This window comes from Oscarella lobularis, chromosome 3, assembly GCF_947507565.1.
Source record: "Oscarella lobularis chromosome 3, ooOscLobu1.1, whole genome shotgun sequence".
Classification (NCBI taxonomy): domain Eukaryota; kingdom Metazoa; phylum Porifera; class Homoscleromorpha; order Homosclerophorida; family Oscarellidae; genus Oscarella; species Oscarella lobularis.
The window spans coordinates 2,381,160-2,404,763 of NC_089177.1; the positions used below are offsets into that span (position 1 = coordinate 2,381,160).

Consider the following 23,604-nt stretch of genomic DNA (forward strand, 5'->3'; position numbering starts at 1 on the left):
GTCGAATCCGTCTGTACTCAAAAATGTAAATTTGATGTGCGGGCGAGCTCTCGTGACGTCAAACTTAGAGCACGCTAGTCTACCTACTGGATGTTCTGTTTTCTTGGTCTGGCGATGATTCTAGGTGTTTTGTTCTTCGCCTGTCTCGTTGACGTCAACGGCGACTCGTCGCTTCATCCTATGCTCTACTTTACGTCGGCGGACGTCGCCTCGCTGCGATCGAAATCGACGACAACCCACGCGCCGATTTTCACCCGACTCAAGATCCTAGTCGATCGCGTCAAAGCATCGCCGACGACACTACTAGCGCCGACCGATTGGAAGAAATTTGGATCGCGATGGAACGAAGAATACGGCAATCGACTCGCACCGTGCGCTTTCTACGCCCTACTCCGTCCAAACGACAAAAAAATCGAAGAACACGTAATCAAAGCCATGGACAACATGGCCGCTTATCCCGACTGGAAAGTCGCCCCGTCGCCTCTCGACGAAGTGCCGATCTGCCACTCGTTGATCGGCTTCGTGTCGGCGTACGATTTCATCTACGATCGATTAGACGAAAAACGGCGAAAAATTTATATGGATAAAATCGTTCACGTGACCGCGGAGATATACGATCGGGCGAGAAAGGCGTGGTGGGGTCATTCGTACGTGCAAAATCACGTGGCCACGAACACTATAGCGCTACTCACTAGCGCTATACTCGTCGTCAAGACGACGACGAAGCACGCCGGCGTTGCAACGACGTGGCGAAATTTTGCCGCCGCGCATTTTCGTCGAACGATCGAAGTGCTCAATTTGGTCGTTGACGGTTCGATGGACGAGGGAACGGGATATGGGAGCTACACAACGCGATCGCTGACTCAGTACGTCTTTCTCATGCAACGTCACATGGGAGTCAATTTGACCGGCGAATTCTGGCTACAACAGTACCTCAGGTTCACGCTCGGCACGACGTTGCCCGGTCGACGCGAAATCATTGGCATTGGCGATTCGGGGGCGACGTGGTTCTACGGACCAGAGAGCCAGCTCGTCTTTTTAGACGCCTTTGTGTTGCGGAACGGCTACGCCAATTGGCTAGCGTCGCGCGTGCGACAGTGGCGACTCGACGTAGCCAGCAGTTCAACGACCAATGCCATGGGAGAGTCCACTCTTCACACCGAATACATCTGGTACGATGCGTCGGTTCCCGAACGATCGCCGCTTTCCGATTTCGATTCGCTTCAGCGCTTCAGCGACGCCGGCTTGGTGACGTATAACGGCGCTGCGGACGCCGATAAGACGTTTTTCTCGTTCAAATCGGGACCCCTTCACGGTCGAGGCGTCTACGTCGCCGTCGAGAATCACACGTTTCCGTGGCTGACCAGTTGGCGCGGATCGCTCAATCCCGGTCACGAGCATCCCGATCAGAACTCGTTCGTTTTCTATCCGCGCGGCAAGCCGTTCGTCACCGAAGCGCTCTACGGTCCCAAGTTCACGTTTCTCAACAACGCGCTCACGTTTCGCCCGTCGCGCGCGACAAAGTGTCGCGCGCCGGACGAAGGCCAATTGGGCGAATGCGGCAAGTGGCTCGACTGGAAGTCGCCCGGAATGGAACGCGCTTGGGCCGACGTCGTCACCGCGTCGCGTCGCGACGGCATGGTCTTCGTCGCCGGCGAAGCGGCGCGCGCCTATCACAGTCATCTCAAACTGAAGAGCGTCTATCGAGCGACGTATCTCCTCTGCGACGACGTCCTGCTCGTCGTCGATCACGTCGAAACGAAACCGGACAGTCAATTGGAGTCGATGAACGCTTACTTTCACAATCGTCAAGCGCCGTTTCGAATCGTCGATCGACGTCGACGAGCGACGTTGAATCTCGACGACGAAACGTACTACGTCGACTGGGTGACGGCGAACGAGGAAGAGAGTTCGGCGAACGGCACGACGGGATTGTACGATCAGCCGCGCGGCGGCGGATTCATACGAACGCACTTTTTGAACATCTCGTTCGAATTGGACTTTCCTCGCACGCGCGTCGCGTATCTGTTTCGCGGCGCCGGCGCTCCCGACGTGCGTCGTTTCAGCTTGATCGTCGATTCGTCGATTGGCGTGACAGTTGTCGTCGATTTCGTCGGTCGTCAGTCGTATCGCGCTAAACTCGTGACCGATTATCGATCGGTTCAACACCGACTCGACTATATGGGATTTCTCGGCTACGGAAGCGTTGACGTTATTGACATCGAATCGGTGAAATTCGGAATCGAGCTCAATGTCACGGAAACGCGAGAAAATAAACGAGCGACATCGCGATTGGGCGACGGAAATGTTATGATGATGATTTCTCTGCTATTAGCAGTCATAATCATGACCGGCGTCGCTCTATTCTACTTCAAACGAAAGGCGAAGGTCGACGTTCATTGTTTCGTCGTTTTTATCTTCCTCTTTTGTTTCGTCAGCCTGCCGCTTTATCTGTATCAAACGCGGCACGCTTCGTCGGCGATGGAACGCTTGAAAGTGCCGACGTCTCGTTCGCCGCTCGTGCCCGCTCTATTCGTCGCGTCGCTTCCCAACGCCGGCGTCGATCTCGTCGCCGCGCTCGTGACGAACGAAACGGACATATTTCACGTGCGTCTCGGCTCGTCGCCGCTCGGCGACGCCGACGTCGTCTACTTGAAGGACGGCTATTCGGAAGCGTGCGAGTGGTCGCGCGATCATCCGAGAATCGGCGACTGGTTTCGCGCCTATTTCACTCGTCCCGAGTCCTTATTCAAGTCGACGGCACGTCAAACGGCCGAGTGGAAAGCGCTCAAAGCCCTTCGTTGGGAACATCCCGGCTCGATCGTCGCGCTTCTCTCCGACGGGCAGAACATGAATCTCAAATTGCCGTGGATAGTTAATCGAACCGGTTCGATTCTTCACGCGATCTTTTTCGTGCGCGATCCGCGTGCCTGGGTTGCGTCGACGATGAAAAGCGCCGTCGATGTCGAATCGAAACTCAAGTCCATGTTCGAATCGTTGCACAGTCACTGCAACGTCGGCACCGGTTATCCGACCGAATACAAGAGTCTAGAGGAGTCGTTTCGCGACGGGAAGAAACTGGCGGCGCACGAACTCCTAGCGACGCTGTGGAAGGCGAATACGGAAGCGGCGTTACGAATCAACGCCGCTTTGCCGTCGTCCAACTATCGGCTTTATCGCTTCGAGGATTTGATGCGGGAGCCCGTGCGAATAGCGACGGCGATCTACAACTTCGTCGGCCTGCCGCTGCCGCTCGCCGCCGAGCATCGCATTCTGCAGGCGACGCGAAGCGACGTCTTCAATCCGCCGCGCGTCGACGCGTGGCGAAAGGATCTGGGAGCGAACGCAATCGCCGACGTTGAGCGCATATGCGAGAAAACGATGCGAAAACTCGGGTACAGTCGAACCCCGCTTAGTGACCACCTCAGTTGACCGCCACCCCGTTATAATGACCACTTTTAAGGAGAACACTACACGTTCTCCGCCTACACTACATTTTCGGGTGGGCGGCCACCTCGCTCTAGCGACCACCTATTACGTGTCCGAAGGGTGGTCGTTGCAGCGGGGTTCGACTGTACTGATAAAGTCATTTCCTCCTCTTTTTTTATATAATCGATCTATACGTGCACGCGAACATAATCCAAACGGCCTGGATAGCCTCCGGATAGACGACGACTGACGCGCGAATGGCGAGATCGACCTGGTCGCCGTTGCATTCGACGATTTCCTTGCACGTCGTCGATTGCATGGCGGTGGCGAAGATACGTCTTGAATTGGCGTGGATGAACTGGATCGGAAAGGCTTTGAATGTGTGTCCGCTCGGCACGGCGCGTCGCACGGCCTGCTGGAATTCGTCGTTGCCGACGCTGACGCCCGTGCTCTGTTCCAGTTCGTAGGACGAAAGCGCCGGGGCGAGGTAATACGACAGTTGATCATTCCAGTGGCTCGTTAGACCGAGTACCTGGGGAAGATAATGTTATAGGGCCGGTGGAAAGCAGGTCAATTTACGCTGCGATGTTCAGCTGCTAGTGTCTTTAGTTCTTGTTCCAGTTTGTGGCTCGCTACGGCTGGATCCAGTGTCGATCGGCTTAGCGTTGGAAAACTCGGCTGATGTAATGTAAGTGCACGCATATTCAATTTCGATATTGGCGGCGTATTCTCCGCGTTACCTGACGAAGGGCCGCGCAGGCGGACTCTATTGCGCCCGGATTCATCTCTTTCCAACAGGCTGCATCTGTCAAGTCAAAGTTGCACGACACCAGAGCATCAGTCGGCTACATACAGAGATGGGCAATGAAAACAAATCATCGATAACTGCTCTTTAATGCATTGCCTGGCAATTGGCATAGAAGGCTTCATGACTGAAGACGCAGCCGACAGTTCTATACGGAATATCGTTCGAACGAATTGTCGGCTCCCCAAGTTCAGGTCTCTGATGAGTATACCTAGAAAGCGAAAGTGAAAGACGTCGATCTATTCGTAGTTTTGTTCTATAGGACCCACCGGTGACCGGTCAGACTCTCCCAAAACGTCACGATACCGGAGTGACCGATCGTCGCCACCCAAGCGTGCGCCGTCCCCTTGGACTTCGTCCCAATACACACATAAGCGTCCAAGCCGAATCCAAGCAGAAGAGAGCAGAGCAATACGGCGTGATCCTCGCAATTCTGAAGAGATAGATAGAGAACCAAAACATAGAAGCCTCCATATGAAGAAATGCGACCTACCCCAGCTCCCTTAGAGAGAAACGCTCCCATGCTCGCCCACAATTCCGGCTTGCTATCGCCGCCGACCGTCGGCGTTCTCTCATACTCGATCAAGCTGACGAATCGCGCCGCCGCGCGCGGACTCTCGATCAGTCGTCCGCCGACGAGCGGCGTCAAGAACGAGCAGACGAGCCGACTTCGACCCGTCTCGTCCTGAGCGAAAACCTTGACGAGACGACTCGCGTGAGCCGGTCGACATTGGAGATACTCTCGCCACCACTGCTTGGCGTAGGCGAAAAAGAGTCGCTGCTGTTCAGCGCTTCGACCCTGCTCCAAACTCACTTGCGCCGTGACGACGTCGTCCTTCAATCGAGCGCCCATACAGGGTACGATCTTGAATAGAATTTCGAGAATTCCGCACGCGATTCCGGCCTGCGCGCCGACGCCGTGAATTTCCGTTGCCATGGCAAATTGGTTTGTCGACGAGGCGAGCGCTCGTCGCCACTCCACGTGATGAGATCCGATTAGCTCTCGTTGGCCGAGCGCGTCGGTTTTGATAACGACGACGTGAAGGGGTTCAGAAACGCCAAGAAGATCTCGAAGCAGCGTGACGGATGGGGGAAAGTCGAATAGGAACGTTTCGTCAAAAGGCGGATCGCAGGAGCAAGGAACGGGCTTCGATTTGAAACGCTGACCGCGAAAGTAGAGATAGAGCGTGAAGGTAGAGCAAAGGGAATTGTCTTCTGCTGCCAATTGGTCGACAAATGCTTTGCCTCTCAGAACGCGAACGGAGAGACCAACTGTCAATGCTAATTTTCAATCGGCTTATTCTCTGGAACGTCTGCGTGCGTTACCTTGGGTGACTTTGGCTGTAGTGATGGGGACCTCTGGTGCGCGATCGTGTCGAATTGGAAAATGTGACGTCATCTGCAGGGACTGCACCAATTCATCGACTATGCTCTCGTGAGGAGCGAAGTGTCTGCGTCGTTGCGGTAAGTCGTTCTCTGGTTCCACGTCGTCTCCGTTTTCTTCTAGCAGCGCGGCGACGGCCTCTTCGACTTTCGCTTCGATGCCTTCGCGATTTAGCTGATCGTGGATAGCCTGTTTTACTTCTTCGATCTTTTCCGGTGGTAACCTTGACATTTTCTCGCGTCCCCAAACGGTGAAAATCGAACAGTAAGAAACAGTAGTGTATTTTCTCGTTATTGTACGCACGCTAGGCGTAGTCATAGAAATGTACAGGGAGAAGCTAGATGTTGCCTTTGCGAAGGCTACAGCTCGTATTCAGCGCGCTGGTGAGTCTCAAAACGTAGTTTTGAACTTATTCCTTAATTACCAGGGCAATTCTTCCGAGGCCCTTTCTCGCATCCATTCATTGGTTAGCAATCCTACGCTTCGTCTACCAGCGCTCCCGCACAATTTACTCACTTCTACTTTTCTAAAAGGCTTCCGAAAAGAATAGAGCAAAAGGGCCGCGCGTTCAATTGTCTTCAAGCCACTACTACTACTACTACAGCACAAAAAAAGAGATAGTCACTGTTAAAAAGAGTTCGCAGCCCTAAATCGTCATTCAAGCGCTTTTGCGCGCGGATCCTCCCTCTGCTGGCGCGCGAACATGAGAAAGACCTGCTCCAACGTCGTCTGCGACACGGAATAGTCTTCGACGTTCATCAGCAAGCGCGACTTTTCCATGCTCTCGAAAACAAAAGCCCACGAAACGCCGTCGACTTGGAACGTCAACAGGCCCTGATGTTCTTCCTTCAGCACGCACTCGGCGAACGTTTCGGTCATGAAACGACGGAACCGGTCAACGTCTGCCACGCCCACGCGCCCCGTCACGGTGTATCCGCTTCCGAAGCGATTCTTCAAGTGCTGGGGACTGCCGAGACACTGGAATTGGCCGTTGACCATGATGGCGAGACGAGTGCAAAGGGCTTCACATTCTTCCATACTAAGACAGGCAAACACACCATGAGAGGAGAGATGTTTACATGGTTCAATCTCTCTTTTTTTACCTGTGAGACGTGATGATGATGCATTGTCCGTTTTCTCGGACTGCCGACAGCGCGTCCCACAATTGACGTCGAGCGACCGGATCCATTCCCGTTGTCGGTTCGTCGAGAAACACGACGGGCGGATCGCCTATCATCGATATGGCCGTGCACAATTTTCTCTTGTTTCCGCCACTAGAGAGAGAGCAACGATCGGATGGAATACAACAAACGGTTATCGTTGAAGCGTCGTACCTGTACGTTCCGCTGAGTTTGTCGGCATAGGGCATGAGAAGAAGTGACTTCATGAGAAGATTCACCTTGCGCGGAATTTTCCGCTCGGGAACGCCGCGCAATCGTGCGAACATGGTCAAAAGCTCGCGACCAGTTAGCAAGCTAATCTGAGCGTCATACTGAGGACAGTACCCAATCCGCTGACGAACCTGAGAGAAGAGAAAAAAAAACGAACGAATTAGAATGAGGAAAGAACCTAAAAGACGACGCGCTTTCACCTCCTGCATATCATTTTGAATATCGTACGAATCCAAATAGGCCGTTCCGCGCGTCGCCATCAAATCGCCCGTCAATATATTGAACGTCGTCGATTTTCCGGCGCCGTTCACGCCGAGCAGGCCGAAGCACTCGCCTCGCTGCACGCCCAAACCGACGCCGGCGACCGCCGTAACGGAATCGCCGCCGCAGCAGCCGCGACTATAGATCTTCCACAAATCGTTGACGAGAAGCAAATCGCCGTCGTTGCTTTGAAACGACGACTGCAAGGCGAGCTCGCGAACTCGTTTCTGCTCGGCGACGACGTCCTCGTCCGTCGCCGTGACGTTGATCTCTATTCGACTGCTCAGATGACGTTTGACTCCGGACAATTTGTACCAGACTTTCTCCGCTATGCCGGCGTCGATCAGAACGACGACGACGATGAGAAGAAGACCTTCGCACGCCATGAAGACGGAATAGCGACCCTGACCGCCGTTTTCCCACGACATGTAGTTCGTCTGGAAGGTGATGTTCAATTCGCGGCATAATTGTTCGGCGGCAGCGCACGCTTCGATGTTGCCGTGATTCGTGTACATATCGATGAGACCCTGACCGAGGCAGTAGTTAGGCAAGACGAGAAAGACCCACTTGAGCGTCTTGGCTATGTTCTCCAAGCCGAGCTGCGGCACCATGAGAATCTGAATGACGAGTATGGCCAGTTCGCCTGTTATGATATTAAAGAGCGTCAATAGAATGAACGCCGTCGACGGTTTGGAGAAGAGAAAGCCGAGTAGATACATGAGCGGTATGATGCTCCAACCGTAGAGAAACAATTGGAACAGGACGATGCCTAGGCGACCGCCATCGACGAAGGCCGAAACGTTGAAGGCGGCGAATAGAATGAGTACGACGAACGAGGGCACCATGTAGTTGATCATGTCCCAAGCGAAGGCGGAGAGCCAGTAGCTCAGCGGCGTCACGCCGCTGACGAACTGGACGTGTTTCGCCTTGTTCTCCTTTTCCTCGACGACGAGACGAACGAAAGTCGACGTCAGAAACGCCATGCCGAATAGCAATTCGAAGGCGACCGTAAATCCAACGACAGGGCTACGAAACAACGAGACAAAAATCAAAAGAAGGAAACGACTATCTATCTATCTATCTATCCTTTTCCCCCTTACATGTTCAAATCGTCGGCAATCTGGCGGAGAGTTCGCGGCAAAGGATGATTCGTCGTCGTTATCGTGTGCTCGCCGTTCGACCACGTTTGCATGACGGCATTGTCCATTGCCGTCAACGTCGCGCCGATCGCGTGAAACGCCTGATTATTGAACCACGCCGTCGCGTTGATTTCGTCGTCGCTGGCATTGAACGATGCGGCGACGAGATACTCCGTATTGAAACTGGGACCTCTCAAGTCCGCCGTATCGAGAATAAAACTTTCAATATCTTCGCCTCGAACGTGTATCGGCGTCGTTTTGCCGTCGGCAAACTGGCTCGCATAGTAGCGAGTCAAATTCGCCGTTACGTCGTCTTCGCCAGTCGAAGTGAAATTACCGAAGGGAACGTTGTTCGTGCCGTACTGGGCCGTCGTCAGCGTTATGGGCGGCGAATCGCCCGGCGACGGCAGCGTCTTGGACAGAATCAAACCGAGCAACGTGAAGCCGACCGGCAACATGAACTGGGTGATCAAAGCCATCTTGTTTCGTCGACAGTAGAGAAATCGTTTCATGAACATGGCGTAGAATTGTTGCAGAGCCAACGTCAAGCCCGCATTGAGCCTCATCTTGCCTCCGAGGTATTCCTGCATTGAACCGGACTCGATGAGAGCGGCGTCCTCCGACGACGTCGGCGAATCGTCGTCGACGACTACGGCGCCGCCGCCGTTTTGCTTTTCTTCCTCGCTATCGGCCTCCTCGCCGACTTTGATGAACACCTCCTCCATCGTCGTCAACGAAGCGCCGTAACTCGCAATGCCCAAGTCGGTCTTTCGTTTCTCCAATTCGGTGAACATCGACGCGAATTGGGCGGTCGCTTCGCGCGGAAGCAAATAGGTGACCTCGCGACCGTGCTGCGATTCGAGTCCGGCACTCGGCACGTGCGATTGGACGACGCCGGTCAGCACGGGCACGTTGCAACGTTCCGGATCCTTGACGATCGTCATGTGATAGCCGACGCCGTACTTCGATTTCAAGAACAACGAAGTACCACAGCATCTGGAAAAAAAAATCCTATTGAAAAGAAAAGTGAGTGGGGTTGGGATGCTTCTTACCGGACTTTCCCGTTGGCCATTATAGCTATGCGATCGCCGAGGAAGTCTGCCTCTTCCATGAAATGGGTTGTCAGTAAAATCGTTCTACCCTTGCGATTCTCTGCTAGAAGATCCCAGGTGGCTCGTCGAGCCGACGGGTCCATGCCGGATGTCGGTTCATCCAGCATAACAATCTAGAAATCAAAGATAGAATATTATTTCACGCATCGTCATTCTGTGTACCTTGGATCCGGCTATCAGCGCTATTCCGACGGACAATTTTCTCTTCATTCCGCCCGAAAGCATTCGCGTTTGAAAACGCCGCCGATCTTCGATTTGCAACGTTCGCACCATGTCGTCGATTTCGCGTTGGACCGCGTCCGACTCGCAGCCCTTGAGTCGGGCAAAGAACCAGAGGTGCTCTTCGACGGTAAGCGCATCAAAAAGCACGTCGTGCTGAGGACAGAGACCGAGGCTCTCTCGTACGTCATCAATATTCGATCGAATATCGAAGTCGTTCACCGAGGCACGACCCGACGACGGAGGAAAGAGTCCTGAGAAGACAAGATCGAGAAAATATATATATATATATAACGACGTCTCTACTCTTACCAGTCAACATGGACATGAGAGTCGTTTTGCCGGCGCCGTTGTGTCCGAGCAAAGCGGATATCTGCCCTTCGTACATGTTCAACGAAACGCCGTCGACGGCGACTTTCTCGCTCGTCTTTCCTCGATTGAACACCTTGCGTATGTTCACGATTTTCACGCCGGCCGCCAAGCCGTCCGGTTCGCGTTCGAAAACGTGCCGACGCGAGAGCAACGGCGTCGTCTCGTCGTCCGTCTCCGTCGATCGCTTGGAAAGATACGAGCCGCACCAATACGACGGCAAAACGGGAAAGTACCACTTCAACGGAATGCCGTACTCGCCGGGAAAAACGGCTTCGACGTACCAAGTTATTAGCAAATAGATAATCGTGTCGCCGACGAACATGGCGAGAATCATGGCGAACGTGAGATCGTCGTCGACGGTGGGCGGCTGTCCGATATTGGACCATTGGAGACCGACTCCCGTTCCTTCGAAGGTGCCGATCAGCTGAGCGCCGAATGCCATGTTCGTATTGATGAATATCGACGGGCCGAGCTTGTCGGCGAGAGTCAGTGAGAGATAGTTCTGCTGGAGAAAGAAGTAGGGCACGTAGGTGAACATCCAGAGAAGGCCGCCGCCGGCAGCGCCCCAGACGGCGCGCTTGAAGAAGACGCTGACGCAGAAGCAGAACGATATCGTCGCGATGGCGTAGAGAAGGAGAAAAACGAATATGACCGATATGTCGCTTTCCGTCAGAACTTTGCCGACTTTGAAGATGATCGTTATGATAGCGACGGTGATGAGGAGAAAGAGAAAGCACTTGGTGAACCAGGCGCTCCAGTGAACCCAATTGGCGAGACCCATCATTTTCATTGACTCCTTCAGACGACGTTCCTTCTCCTGAACGAGCGCTTTCACAATGCTCAACGCCGTGTAAATGTAGGCGAGCATGAGAAGCAGAGGAAGACCGTTTTGTATGGCATAGACGAAACGATCGTCGAGATATTCCGGATAGGGATATCGTCGGAGATAGACGTCGGGAAGATCGTCGAGTGAGGCGTCGCTCGCTTCCATAATAAGAGCCATGTCGACGGCCCATTGGATGACGGAGAACGATTCGCGATGGTAGCCGGGTTGGCCGCCGTCTTTCCATTTCTCGTCGCGCGGTCCCTGAAGGGGCGTGAGGGGATAAACGAGCTGGGTAAGCCACGTGCAGTACAACGCCGGATCGCCGCCGACGCCGGACGCCGCTTGCGGGTCAAAGTCGCACAGACGCGGACGCGAGTCGAGTCGAATGGAGTACTCGATGTTGGGTGGTAGAGTGTTCTCGAAATTAAATACCACGCCTCCTACGTAGTCGGAGTAATCGGAGTAATTGTTTTTGCCAAGGGACTGCTTTTCATTCGCTTTCATCACGAGGAAATCTGCCATGGCCGATTCGTTTTCAAAACCGAGAAGAGAATCGATCACTGGCGTGCCAAATTTTACCGAGCCCGTCTGATTTAGAATGATGTCTCGCGCTCTGGACATTATCGTTTCAACCAAAAGGGTGTTTGGTGTGTAGGCGAGCTTCTTTGGCTTGGGTCTATTGAAGTCTATAGGCGGCGTTTCCCATAGAATTGATACCTCGGGGACAAAAGGAATCTCCGTGTCCGTTGTCAAATTCTTCAACTGTAAGAGGAAACGAGAGTTATCTGACTTGATCGCGCCGCTTTGTGTGTAAACTAAAGAGACTCACAGGAAGAATACCATAGTTGGGACGAAAGGGCGGGTAGGTGCAGCTTCTGTCTTCACACTTATTCTCAGCTTTCAATGAAGGCGATGCCTTGATCATAGCCAAGAGAAGGATAAAGAGAGTCGGAAGGACTATCTCGAAGAACGTTCCGATCGGACGACGCTTTTGGAGAACATAGTTCTTCCATACCAGCAGCCAAAACTGCCGAAACTTGACCATGTTGGTCGAAACCACGCACCAAATCACGCACTAAGGTCAATCGTCACGCGTGACTCACGTATTCACGAGAGACTCACGAGGATCGCGTCACGTGCAGGCGTGTCCAGGAAAGGTGACGTAAATATTTGATTGCCTATAGCACGTGGATATTGATCGAAACACTATTGAATGCGCATGAGCCAATTGGCATTCGAAGGTGGAACCGAAGCCCGACGGAACGCGAGACGAGATTCTGTTAGAATAAAAATGCCTTTTGACCCGCTTCTCGTCGAAGTCAAGTCAAAAGTAAGTCAAGCGATAACGAAAGCGTCTCGACGCCTAACGAAAATCGCCTAGTTCGACTCGGAATACCGTCGCTTCTCCTTCAACCGCGAACGCGTGGCGACCTACGACGAATTCTATCAACTGATCGGCACGCGACATCGAATACTCGACGCCGTCGACTTCACGACGTCGTACACGGACCCAATTCACGGCGATCTACTTCCCATCAATAACGACGACAATTTCAAGCGAGCCCTAAAGACCGCCACACCCCTACTACGAGTCTTTCTCTATCGCAAATCAGGTAAGAACCCAGGGGGCCTCGCGTCGTCACAGCTTACGGCAGTGTTACGGTGCGAAATTCGATAGTTATTGTTCAGTTATGAAAATCGTGACACCCGTCAAATGTTCGCTAATTTTTGATTGTACAATCCATGTATTCTAAATCATGTTGAATTTTTTTCAGACCTAACCTATCTGGATAGCAATCCGTCAAAGACTCGGAGAAAGTCGAAAAATCCCTTGCCATCTATCAGCAATCCGCAAGATTTTCGTCGCGTCTCTTCGATCGTCGACGCCGACGAATTGCCGGACACCGTACGCCGAGTCAAGCTTCTAAAACAGTCCTCTGACAAGCCACTGGGCTTCTACATTCGCGACGGAACGAGCGTTCACGTGACGCCCCAGGGTCTCGAACGCGTACCGGGCATATTCATATCGCGTCTCGTCCCAGGCGGTTTGGCGGAGAGCACGGGCCTTCTCGCCGTCAACGACGAGATATTAGAAGTGAACGGTATCGAGGTGGCCGGAAAGACGCTCGATCAAGTGACCGACATAATGGTCGCAAACAGTCAGAATCTTATTATAACAGTCAAGCCGGCGAGTCAGACGTCCGCAGGAACGTTAGGCGGCGGCGGAGGCGGAAGCCTACCGCCGCCTAGCCACGCAAGAAGAGCGGGCGGGTCGCCAGGAGAAGCGAGGCAAGCGCACAAGAATGGAGTGGCCACTGAACCAAGTAGAAGAACGGCTTGGGGCAATAATTCATAATGGGGAGGGGGAAAAAAGGGAATATTAGTGGTTGGGGTGGGAAATTTGCATCTAAAAACGCATCCTGGCCACATGCGTGCCGGTCATGCTTAGAATCGTGTATTGTTGTGAGATAAGTAACTACCTTGTGTTGACATTTTGATTAAATAATTAGAGGTGCATGGGGGGAAAAGATTTCTTGTCGAGTTAGTACTCTTTTTATTTGTGACTGGAGACATACTGTGGTGTTGCTACAGTATAGAGGTTTTTTTCTTCTACTAAACTTTTTGAGAGGGCTTCTTTTTTGCGGCCGCTTCCTCCTCTTTTTCCTTTTCAGCCTCTTTGACGTACTTGTCAATATCTTCAGCCTCCAATATCTGAAGGGGGAAGGGAGTAAAGGTACTCTTGTAAATGGTATCGAGTCAATCTCTACCTGAAGTTTTTGACCTCTCCTCATGATTGCAAGCTCAATGTTCTTGCTCCCTGATTGCACAACCTAATAATACGAGTGGGGTAAGATTGGAGGTGCGTTAGCATCTGCTTTTGTCTCTACTTCTAATAAAGCTTTTAGATTGAGCTTGATGCACGCTTCTTCCGTCGCAATGGCTTCGTCGTTATAGTGAGCTTCAAGGTACTCGCGAACTGACTTGGCGCTGCGACCAACAGCATTAGCCTATAATAGTACAGTAGGAATTTAGTAGTCATCTTGTCTGGAACTCAATTACCTTCCAGGAACTGTAAGTACCAGATGGATCAGTTTGGAACAACTTTGGCTGCAAATCCGGATCGAATCCTGCAATTAGTGACGATATTCCAAAAGGTCGCGTTCCTGCACTGTGCGTGTATCTCTGTAGAAGAGAAGTAAGGAACTAGGACATAAAAAAGGTGGGACTCTATCACTTGTTTTATTGTTGCTAACTGCCTTGTGATGTACTCTAGTGTGACGGGATCCTCTACGGTCAGTCGATGGCTCTGACACTCCTGTCGAGCCCAGTCAATCAGAATGCGTGCATCGGCATTCAAGCCTTCACAAAAACTCCAGGTGATGTTTCCATGTATATACTATTAATTTTTTGATGACTCACCGGCGAATGCCATGCAAACGTGCTCGTCTAGCATGCAGATTTTGCGAATCGTGCGAGATTCTTGCAGCTTTGCTATCGATCTCTTTTCCACGCCAATCACAATGACGTCTTTGCCGCGCACGGCCACCTAATTTTACGGTCTACGATCCTCGAAAGGGGCCCTTTTGAGCGACTTACTGCCGTGGCGCCTTTCTTTACGGCCTCCTGTGCATATTCCACTTGGAATAAGTGACCGTCCGGTGAAAAGACGGTGATAGCGCGGTCGTAACGACTTTCGCCCATGATGACGGCTCGGAGCTATAGCGCGTTAGAGGGCCACAATTCAAAGGCGCAATGTCCGAAAACGAGCCGTTAGAGACTCCGAGGAATCTCGTAAAGTGATCTAAAGCACGAATAGAGCATTTAACGACGCAGCTTTTGCTCACAGATCGGCGGATTTCTCAGAACCGCGGCGACTGCGCCGACAACGAAGCCGAAACGCAAGCCGAGCGCCACCAAACGACGCCGATCGCGCTCAGTAGTACCATCCTCACTTCGAAAACGAAGACGCGTTGTCGAAGAAACGCCGCGGACAACCATAGCTGGTTTTCTCGCCACTGGTATGCTACGTCATTTTGATAAGATCTATGAGTTAATTAATTAATTAATTAATCTGAAATTTCTGTGCATGCGGGGACTGGCGGAATTTCAATTTTCGTTTTAGAGAAAACGGTCGCCAAGGCGACGGTGAAGAAACCGAAGCCGGCTCGGAAGTCTCCGCCAAAGGCGGCGGTGACTCCGATTTTGAAGGGCGTTCAAGACGGGACAAGAGAAACGACGGCACGACGCCGAAGCCGACGTCTAACGGTCACTTTTCGAGACGAGCAGCCTGGTCTGCCGTTGATGGATTTCTCCTCGCCGCCGTCAGTTACGGGGTCGGGAAGCGCGACGTGGCGGCGAGGTCGGACTCCAATTAGGAAGAAGGAAGTTGAAGAGGAAGAAAAAGAAAAAGAGACAGAGAAAGAAGAAGAGCAAGAGATCGCTGTAGTAATAGACGAACCTGAGCCTGAGCCTGCTGAAATTGACGTCGGTGACAATGATGACGACGACGACGACGACGAAAAGCGTGAAGACGACCCGGTAGTGGAAAATGCAATGGATAATAATGAAATCTCGGCCAAGAAACCGCAGCGGAAGAGGTTTTGATTTCAGGGGGGTGGTTGTTAATTTCCAGCAGTAGGTTTATCTCTTTGCGTTAAAGGGGGGTTCGCGTTCCAAGGCCTACGTGTAAGTGGTTGAAGCGGGGTTTCGTGAAGAAACGATTGCAGCATTATGCGAATTGTCGACTGTCTCTTACTACTCTTGACGGCGTCGTGTCTTCGTAAGAACCGACGCAGCAGTGAATCTGTAGATGCTGCATCGTTCGCTTTTCTGCTGTAGGTTGAACGAGTTCTATGATCAACTTTTAGACGATTTGGATGCTTACGCGAATCACGCTGGGAGGAAGCGGATCGATCAGTCAGATGCAAAGTTGCATTTGAAAAGGTGTTCTGCAAGTCAGAGGAGATGAGCCCTAATCAGTGTTTTCTTTCTTATATTGTAGAATAGGAGCTGTTAATGACAACAAGTCGGCCGAGGCGCTTGTTTACGACACCTTGCCGTCTGAGTCTTGGAAGGTATTGTTTCCGTTGGCTAGAAAATAGTACTACTGCATACAGGGAGTAAATTGCTATTAAAGCATAGGGTTTTTGCCACGTTTAGGTATATACCACACTGTTGATAAAACACGTTCATAGCAAAGCAGTATTCAGTCGTAACGATGGACTTCCACGAGTTCCTTATAGTTGAAAACGATTGTGTTATTTGTCAGAGTCTCATTGTCCGTCATTCCTCCAAAGATGACGACGTTGTCGCCTAGCACGACGACACTGTGTCCGGCAAGCTTCGTCAGTTTTTCGTGGCTTACTGAGCACCACGTCAGGGATTCTATGAATATTGATTTATCGCAACGTTCTTTTAGGCTATAGTACGCTACTACCATCGGAAATTTTAAGGCAGTAAGCGTCTTCCAAAACGATGTCATCCCTGCCATCCCTGCCTCGTCCTCCGTGAATAAACATGCGTCCGTCTGGAAGTTCGCATGCGACGTGGTAGCTTTAGTAAGGCTGTTACCTATTTAGACTGAAAATTGAATATGTACCATCTTTTCTGTGGTTTTTGTCCTTCAGGATGGCACAGCCGAACTGTTCTGTTGTCTTTGATTGTCATGTTAGATGGCTTTCTTTGAACCAGTCATTCTTACCGATGTCTAAGATGTAGAGGTCGTCGAACAGCGTTTCACTGTTTTTGGTGCTGATTTCCCCTCCGAACAGGTACATTTTGCCACGAATAAGGACGGCCGAATGGCTGCAGATTGAGCTCTAATTCGAATTTTTGTATACATATACTCTTTTCTCGTTTACCTGTCTCGTTTAGGTATAGATACTCCTTGCACAGGCATAAGTTCCCATTTTCTGTCGTCTTCATTATAATTTACCCAAGCAATTAAGAATTGCCCAATTAGACAGTAGTGACCTGAATAACCTTACCGATATTATAGACGTGGAAGGAATCGACGTTGTCGTCTGGAACGGTCTTTCCTGTCGGTGTTGACCCACCGAAAGTTACGATGGATCGTCCCTTCAAAACGGCTGAGTGGTATGCCATTCTAGGTACTTTTCCTTTCGCTAACTAAACGAAAATTTAATTTTTAGTTATTGTGAATTCTTTCTGACTAACGGTCATATTCCATTGATCGTTGAAAGAAACGTTGGTGTGCACGGTGTGCACGGTAAGGGTTGGGGTGCTTCCAAGTGTAATCCATTCTCCTTCGTCGTTATATCCTTCTTTGATGTTTCTCCTTCTTTTGCTAGTTGGGTAATAGTGATAGCCTCCCACAAGCGAAACGACCTTGTTTTGCTTGTCGTATACGGCTCTGTGGCCAACGCGCTTTTCTTTGTTCTTTTTTACTTCTACCCTACGCCACTCCACATCATGCCCTTGTGCAATGCTCAGCGAGTAAATGGAGTCGTCACTGATGACGATGTTCACCTTGGCATCGCTTGTCGTCGTTTCTCCGCCGAGTAAGAGAGCAGTTGTATTACTCACCGCAACCATAACGTGACCTTTACGTTTTGACGGCAAGATTGAAGGTGACAAGCGTGCAGTACAAGAGACCGGGACTGTTTCATTCGAATCAATTGAGTTTAGATCCTCGTCGTCTTCAAACGCGCTTCTTTTTCTCTTCGCAGGCCGTTTGGGTGTGATTTCAGCGCTGCTTGAACTGCTGGAAATAAGCATTGGACTGCTTACGTCCGGTGCTGCAGGTAGCGCTACACCATCCATGAGTACCAGTCATTTTAGAGAAGCAGCCCGCGTTACTTACCTGGAGACTTCAAAACTTTAAATTTCAATTTTGTGTGACTTTCAGCTTTTCTCTCTTTCAACTTCTCCTGCCCGATAGGCTCAAAAGCAATTGCAATAGCTGAGTTATGAACAACGACGGGTTCTATCACTGTTCGCGTGTACTGGCCAATTTTAAGTTCAGCTTCCCATGTTTGTGGCTGCTGTTGCTGCGAATCCAATTCTTCAGCAGTACCGGTGAGCTTTTGGTAGATTACGATTTGGTCAATCTCTCCAATCGCAACGGGAAATGAAACTTCATAGCATGCTACTTCTGGTCTATGCATGAGCAAGCGTCGTCTCGTGTTTAGCCACAGAAAGGATTTGCTCGCCTCAATCTCACCTGTCGCTACTGTCATTGGTTAGCAACTGAGGAGAACGCTCGTTGAAAACGACGTAAAAATTCGCTTCTTGAACGTTGCTCATGCTAAGTCGTTTAGCGCAGGCGCGCAGAGCGAAAAGCAGGAAAAACGTGATCTTCACGAATTCAATTTACCCTCCCCCTGAAGAATGAGCGTGCCATCAAGAAAGAGCCGTCTTGTATAGTAAATCATAGATTTTGCCCAGCGTTTACAGTAGGTACATATGAGAAAGGAAGCACGTACAAGAGAGACCACGCATCAGCACGTACATAGCCAAAGCAGTATTCAGTTGTAACGACTCAGTTGAGTTCCCTGAGCTCCTCATAGTTGAAGACTGTTGTGCTATTTGTGAGAGTCTCGTTTTCTGTCACTCCTCCGAAGATGACAACGTTGTCGCCTAGCATGACGATACTGTGCCCAGAAAGCTTCGCTAGTTTACTGTGGTATACTGAACACCACATCACCGAGGATTCTATGAAAACAATGTAGTAAATCGTTTCTTCAGTAGAGTATGATACGCTACTACTGTACCGTCGGAAATTCTAAGGCAGTAAGCGTCTCCCAAAACGATGTCATTCCTGCCTCGTCCTCCATGGATAAACATGCGTCCGTCTGGAAGTTTGCATGCGGCGTGGCAACTTTAGTAAGGCTATTAATAATGAATTTTAATAATGAATTGGGTATTACTATCTTTCCGGTGGGTTTATTCCTTTAGTATCGCAAAGCCGGCTTGTTCTAGCGTCTGTGATTGTCATGGCTAATATCTCTTTTTTTGAACCAATTATTGCATGTTACCAAGGTCTATGACGTAGAGGTCGTTGAACTTTTCGCTGTCTTCTGCGGCACTGTGATTCTTCCCTCCAAATAGGTACACTTTACGGCCAATGAGAATGGCTGAATGGCTGCAAATTACAATAAGTTTTAATGAAAAGTTTGAATTCTCTTCCTCATTCACCTTCCTCGTTTGGGTAGTTCCAAGTCCAGGGATTCCCATTTGTTCGTGTCTTTAGAAGTTGCCCAATTAATTAAACAGCAGGGACCCAAACGCATGACCTTACCGATATTATAAACGCAACAGGATTTGACGCCTTCGTCATCCGATGTCAACCCACCGAAAGTTATGATGCACCTTTCGCTGAAAACTGCTGAGTGGTTTGATATGTTAGGTACGCTTTGGCCCATTTTGGTTTTCTAAACAGAATTTCAATTTTTCAATTTCTTTTTGACTACTCTAACTGACGGATGTTTCCCAGTTGCTTGCATGGTCAGAACCGTCGGTTGATACGGAAAAGGTTGAGATACTTGTCATTTTAAACCAATCTTTGTCTTTATCTGCACGTCTTTTTTTGGGATTTTTCATTTGCCTGCATGTGTAATAGTAATAGCCTCCTACAAGCAAAACACGGCTCTTTTGCTCGTCATATAAGACTGTGTGACCACTGCGCTTTTCCTTGTGCTTTTTCACTTCTACCTTACGCCACTTGACGTCAGGTCCCTGGGACCCTTTGCTTTTAATATTCAGCTGGTAAAAGGAGTCCCGATTGAGACATTTTTGAACGCCTTTTTCTTTGGGATCGTGTGTCGTTTCTCCACCGAGTAGGAGAGCAGCTGTATTACTCACCGCAACCATCACATGACCTTTACGTTTCGACGGCACTAGGGGGATTGGATCAGAGTCTGCAGTGCCTTGTACTTTAGCTGATTCTGAAGCTGAATCGGAATCGTCGCTTGAGTTTGGATCGCTGCTTTCAGGACAGTTTTCGCCGAGTGTAGACCTCTTTCTTTTGGCAGGTTGATCGCTCGACGCGGCCGGGGCGGACGACGTGACAAGCGGACGCGGTAGTACTAGTAGATTACTTGAAATTGAAGACTCCGTTGACTCTGTTCTCTCTTTAGACACTTCCTGCTTGATTAACTCAAAAGGAGCAGCAACGGCAGGCCGACTTGCGGAGGTTGTGGCAGGCAGATTGCCGCCTGACTTGGCTACAAAAAGTTCGAGTCACAAAGTCTTCGAGTAAAGTGACGTCGCGGCCACTGAGTGCTGCCGCATGATTCCTTACTGTCCTGTTCTGGAGGAAGCTTCAACGTGATCCGACTTGGCTCTTTCGGCTTTTCCTGCTTTGTGGCCTGAGGGATTGGGTCAGCGACTTGTACAATCGAAACGCTCGGAGCTGTTTCATTTGAGGTTGGGTCCGGGCAGCCATGGTCTTCAATCGCATTTCTTTCTCTCCTGACAGACTGGCTGGGATTGAAGGGACGTGTGTTCTCAGCACTTGAGCAGCTGGAAGTAAGCATTGGAAGGCTTACGTCTGGTGCCCCTACATGTTAGTACAGCGCTACACATTATCTCAGAAGCCGCAGTCACGTCACTTACCCAACGACTTTGAAACTCTAAGCTTCAATTTTGCAGGACCTACCGACTCACTTGATATGGAAGCCCTTCTCTCTTTTAGCTCCTCTTGCTTAGTAGACTCGAATGGAATTGCGATAGCCGAGTTATGAACAACAACGGCTTCTATCACTGTTCGCTTGTACTGGCCAATTCGAAGCTTAGCTTTAAGTTTCCATGTTTGCGGCTGTTCTAGCGGCGAATCCAATTCTCCAGTGAGCTTTTGGTAGATCACAATGTGGTTGATCTCTCCAATTGCAATGGGAAATGAAACTTCATAGCATGCTACGTCTGGCCTATGAGCAATCGCGTCTAGTATATAGCCACTGAAAGGATTTGCTCGCCTCATGCAATCTCACCTGTCGCTACTGTCGGTTAGCAACTGAGGAGAACGCTCGTTAAAAACGACGTAAAAATTCGCTTCTTGAACGTTGCTCATGCTAAGTCGTTTAAAAGTTAGCGCAGGCGCAGAGCGAAAAGCAGGAAAAACGTGATCCTCACGAATTCAATTTACCCTCCCCCTGTCTGACGAAATGCCGTCTAAGGATCGTACTAGTACATGTACAGCGCCTAGGCTTGAAGATATCACAAAGCAACTATTCAAGGGAAACGTCGCCGAACCGATGCACTTTGTTCCGTTTTTCGACCATCAGATATGCTTGACGAGAACGTATACTGGCAGGAGGAGCTCGTCGAAAACTACATACCTAGTAGAACTTTTCCGCTCCAAAGTTAGTTCTATAAAACATGCGCAAAGCAAAAGCAGAAAAACGTGATCCCCACGAATTAAATTTTATCCACCCACCTCAAAAGATGACGCAAATGGGCGTGCCATCACGGAAGTCCGTCGTATCATCCTGGACATATGCGCGAATGGCTCGTTCAAAGCGATGACGACCTTCTCGAGCTCGAGTCCGGCGCCGAACTCGGACGAAACGTCGCAGCAGGCCATACAAAAGGTAAAACGACCCACTCGTCGCCGAAACGACGCATATTGTCCCGTTCTTCGACCATCAGATGCTCGACGAGAACGCCCAGCTAATCCAGGCAAGACCACACGAGTCTCAATGGCAGAAAACTAACTGCGTCTGCATAGGCTATCGTCGACTACCAGAAGAAGGGCCGAGCGAGCGAATGCAGCCAATATCAGCAGATTCTCCATCGGAACCTAGTCCAACTGGCAAACTGGGCCGACTCGAGTTCCCAGAAACAGGTACTCGAACGATACTAGGCTAGTGTCGTGGCTAAACGATCTTCTTCGCGACAGACGAGCGCCAAGGCGGTATCCCAGGCAACTCAGGATACACCGGCGAGGAGTATACACCTACGAACCGTACGTGCCCCCAAACTCTCTTGACGTTTATCTTTTAGCTCCTCCCGACTATCACCAAGCGACGGGTCAAGCCAGTATGGGGACCCAGCCCAATACGAGTCTGTATCGAGGTCAAGAGACTGTTGGGTTGAGTCATTTTCCTGTTCAAGATCAGCAACAGCCTGCGCCTCCTCTACCTCCTCCTCCTCCACTGCCGCCTCTTTCTTCTTCTTCTTCTCAACAGGTTGTTAGTACTGGAATTTCACCTGCTATGGGTAGTCAATATCCTGGTGGCATACCGTCGACGGCCGGGGGCTTGATATCGCAGCCAGGGCAACTTCATAGGGGCCAGACACCTATGAATATTTTGCAGCAGCAGCAGCAGCCTTTACAGCAACAGCAGCAGTTTGTGGGAGGTGGCGTTGGCTCGGTTTCATATCGTCCCAATGGAAGTGGTTCTATGCATGGAGTTGCATCCAGCGCGCCTCAAGTGCAAGGGAACTTTGTACCACAGGCGGTGAGAAATCCATACATGGGACAACCACAGTAGAAGTTTTTTGTCTGCCCTATCTGATCGGTTATTTTGAAACTGTCACAGTGCTTCCGAATAAACCTGATGGCTGTAGTATCATTTTTTCTCTGTTTTTAATTACCAGGCACTATTGGATATTTGCACCTCATTTCAGAGTGGCTTAGTTAAAGATATGATATTACAACGGCAGTCGGATAAAATCCAGTAATAGCTATACTTCCACAACTGTGACGCACTTATGCCAACGTCATACGTAGAGTATCCCGTCGACGAAAAGGTCCACGCACGATGAAGATCTGGTCTTCGAATCACACATTCAGGTCGGTTCGTCGTCTCGCTCTCGCGCCTCATATTCCCAACCAACCGTTGCGCAGCTACTCGTGGGAAAGCATCAGCCAGGCGGCGTGGCGAAAGTATCCCAATCCAATGAACCCCAACGTCGTCGGCACGGACGTTCTCAGTCGACGCGTCGACGATTCGGGCCGTCTACACACCCATCGCGTCATCACGACGGCTCAATGGCCTTTTCCCGACTTCGTCTCGCGCGTGAGAGCGACGCTCAGTAGAGAAAAACGCCGCGTTCGAACGTCGTTTTTTAGTTGATTGGGTTCGATAAGCGATGCTACGTCACCGAATATTCGATCATCGATCCCGCCACAAAGACGATGACGCTCAGATCGAAGAATGTAGCAACTCGCTGTGTCATTGTACACTTCCGTACACCTATTTGTGTTCTTCAGGTTACGTTGGCCAGTTGGATGGCAGTTGAGGAAACGCTCATCTACCAGGAGCATCCCGACGATGCGAATAAGTGAGGCACAATGTGTGGCATCTTTTTTTGATTGGAGCCTTATTTTTTTTGTCCATTGAAGGACTTTGTTGACCCAGGAAGCTCAAATATTCGGCTCCTCCGCTTTGGGAATTCCTAGCTATTTTGAAGGCTTAGTAGTTGATGGAATGTCTTCCAATGCTTCTAAGGTTGCAACGTCAAATCTCTCTGCTGTTTTTCTCCAGTAATTTCTTCTTAGGGTCGAGAAGCGATGGATTGGGTATGCAAGAAAATAATGGCAGAGATGCAGGACTTAGCTGCAGGTGCTCAGCAATTAGGTGCAGCAATGGGATTTAGTTCAGATACTCAGTCGTCCGTCTAGATAAATGCATGTCTGACTGTTATTTATTCACATATTTTTAACCTGCGAAAGGGGAGGGTAGCAATGCAATACGGGCGTCG

The 23,604-nt window shown here is 50.4% G+C and overlaps 9 protein-coding genes across 14 annotated transcripts; 4 read left to right on the forward strand and 5 right to left on the reverse strand.

Annotated features, from left to right (window-relative positions):
• The first annotated feature begins 91 nt into the window (after window positions 1-91).
• LOC136185155 (dermatan-sulfate epimerase-like protein) lies at window positions 92-11,666 on the forward strand. Of its 3 annotated transcripts, none has more exons than XM_065972227.1 (3): window positions 92-4,428; window positions 4,484-5,882; window positions 5,927-11,666. In XM_065972227.1, the coding sequence occupies exon 1, from the start codon at window positions 115-117 to the stop codon at window positions 3,430-3,432; it is 3,318 nt and encodes a 1,105-aa protein (XP_065828299.1). In that variant the 5' UTR covers window positions 92-114; the 3' UTR covers window positions 3,433-4,428; window positions 4,484-5,882; window positions 5,927-11,666. The 3 variants fall into 3 exon arrangements, with proteins under 3 accessions (XP_065828299.1, XP_065828300.1, XP_065828297.1); XM_065972228.1 differs by having other exon boundaries at window positions 5,933-11,666; XM_065972225.1 differs by having other exon boundaries at window positions 4,484-11,666.
• Window positions 3,599-6,016, reverse strand: LOC136185156 (centrosomal protein of 76 kDa-like). Of its 2 annotated transcripts, none has more exons than XM_065972229.1 (7): window positions 5,561-6,016; window positions 4,728-5,515; window positions 4,504-4,667; window positions 4,334-4,445; window positions 4,170-4,274; window positions 4,009-4,107; window positions 3,599-3,961 (listed from the first exon to the last, which is right to left on the reverse strand). In XM_065972229.1, the coding sequence occupies exons 1-7, from the start codon at window positions 5,934-5,936 to the stop codon at window positions 3,605-3,607; spliced, it is 2,001 nt and encodes a 666-aa protein (XP_065828301.1). In that variant the 5' UTR covers window positions 5,937-6,016; the 3' UTR covers window positions 3,599-3,604. The 2 variants fall into 2 exon arrangements, with proteins under 2 accessions (XP_065828301.1, XP_065828302.1); XM_065972230.1 differs by having other exon boundaries at window positions 4,728-5,506; window positions 5,561-6,014.
• Window positions 6,121-12,029, reverse strand: LOC136185154 (phospholipid-transporting ATPase ABCA3-like). Its single transcript, XM_065972224.1, has 9 exons — window positions 11,768-12,029; window positions 10,053-11,700; window positions 9,684-9,994; window positions 9,462-9,634; window positions 8,371-9,405; window positions 7,210-8,296; window positions 6,953-7,140; window positions 6,722-6,892; window positions 6,121-6,657 (listed from the first exon to the last, which is right to left on the reverse strand). Exons 1-9 carry the CDS (start codon window positions 11,981-11,983, stop codon window positions 6,273-6,275), a joined length of 5,214 nt encoding a protein of 1,737 aa, XP_065828296.1. The 5' UTR covers window positions 11,984-12,029; the 3' UTR covers window positions 6,121-6,272.
• An 89-nt stretch (window positions 12,030-12,118) lies between these two features.
• Window positions 12,119-13,589, forward strand: LOC136185159 (partitioning defective 6 homolog gamma-like). The gene is made up of 3 exons (XM_065972233.1): window positions 12,119-12,268; window positions 12,320-12,551; window positions 12,714-13,589. The coding sequence occupies exons 1-3, from the start codon at window positions 12,152-12,154 to the stop codon at window positions 13,292-13,294; spliced, it is 930 nt and encodes a 309-aa protein (XP_065828305.1). The 5' UTR covers window positions 12,119-12,151; the 3' UTR covers window positions 13,295-13,589.
• On the reverse strand, window positions 13,469-14,680 carry LOC136185161 (proteasome subunit alpha type-7-like). The gene is made up of 7 exons (XM_065972234.1): window positions 14,536-14,680; window positions 14,359-14,485; window positions 14,174-14,298; window positions 13,999-14,121; window positions 13,827-13,946; window positions 13,707-13,769; window positions 13,469-13,650 (listed from the first exon to the last, which is right to left on the reverse strand). Exons 1-7 carry the CDS (start codon window positions 14,638-14,640, stop codon window positions 13,552-13,554), a joined length of 762 nt encoding a protein of 253 aa, XP_065828306.1. The 5' UTR covers window positions 14,641-14,680; the 3' UTR covers window positions 13,469-13,551.
• On the forward strand, window positions 14,611-16,948 carry LOC136185158 (centromere protein T-like). 3 transcript variants are annotated; one of them, XR_010669493.1, is made up of 8 exons: window positions 14,611-14,730; window positions 14,786-14,957; window positions 15,062-15,536; window positions 15,599-15,718; window positions 15,778-15,882; window positions 15,941-16,496; window positions 16,566-16,709; window positions 16,813-16,948. XR_010669493.1 is itself a non-coding variant. In XM_065972232.1 (6 exons), the coding sequence occupies exons 1-6, from the start codon at window positions 14,692-14,694 to the stop codon at window positions 16,038-16,040; spliced, it is 1,011 nt and encodes a 336-aa protein (XP_065828304.1). In that variant the 5' UTR covers window positions 14,611-14,691; the 3' UTR covers window positions 16,041-16,948. The 3 variants fall into 3 exon arrangements, 1 of the variants encoding a protein (XP_065828304.1); XR_010669492.1 differs by having other exon boundaries at window positions 16,566-16,948; XM_065972232.1 differs by having other exon boundaries at window positions 15,941-16,948.
• Window positions 15,996-18,215, reverse strand: LOC136185157 (RING finger protein B-like). Its single transcript, XM_065972231.1, has 9 exons — window positions 18,122-18,215; window positions 17,762-18,057; window positions 17,116-17,708; window positions 16,926-17,067; window positions 16,800-16,857; window positions 16,640-16,743; window positions 16,538-16,592; window positions 16,376-16,491; window positions 15,996-16,323 (listed from the first exon to the last, which is right to left on the reverse strand). Exons 1-9 carry the CDS (start codon window positions 18,202-18,204, stop codon window positions 16,145-16,147), a joined length of 1,626 nt encoding a protein of 541 aa, XP_065828303.1. The 5' UTR covers window positions 18,205-18,215; the 3' UTR covers window positions 15,996-16,144.
• Window positions 18,216-18,294: 79 nt separating this feature from the next.
• On the reverse strand, window positions 18,295-21,008 carry LOC136184748 (ras guanine nucleotide exchange factor F-like). Its single transcript, XM_065971710.1, has 10 exons — window positions 20,889-21,008; window positions 20,515-20,825; window positions 20,201-20,458; window positions 19,381-20,123; window positions 19,199-19,331; window positions 19,096-19,144; window positions 18,936-19,042; window positions 18,828-18,882; window positions 18,672-18,778; window positions 18,295-18,612 (listed from the first exon to the last, which is right to left on the reverse strand). Exons 1-10 carry the CDS (start codon window positions 20,966-20,968, stop codon window positions 18,440-18,442), a joined length of 2,016 nt encoding a protein of 671 aa, XP_065827782.1. The 5' UTR covers window positions 20,969-21,008; the 3' UTR covers window positions 18,295-18,439.
• A 1,610-nt stretch (window positions 21,009-22,618) lies between these two features.
• LOC136184994 (PRELI domain containing protein 3B-like) lies at window positions 22,619-23,593 on the forward strand. Its single transcript, XM_065972026.1, has 6 exons — window positions 22,619-22,693; window positions 22,748-22,919; window positions 22,973-23,059; window positions 23,114-23,184; window positions 23,246-23,351; window positions 23,402-23,593. Exons 1-6 carry the CDS (start codon window positions 22,662-22,664, stop codon window positions 23,522-23,524), a joined length of 591 nt encoding a protein of 196 aa, XP_065828098.1. The 5' UTR covers window positions 22,619-22,661; the 3' UTR covers window positions 23,525-23,593.
• Window positions 23,594-23,604: the final 11 nt, after the last annotated feature.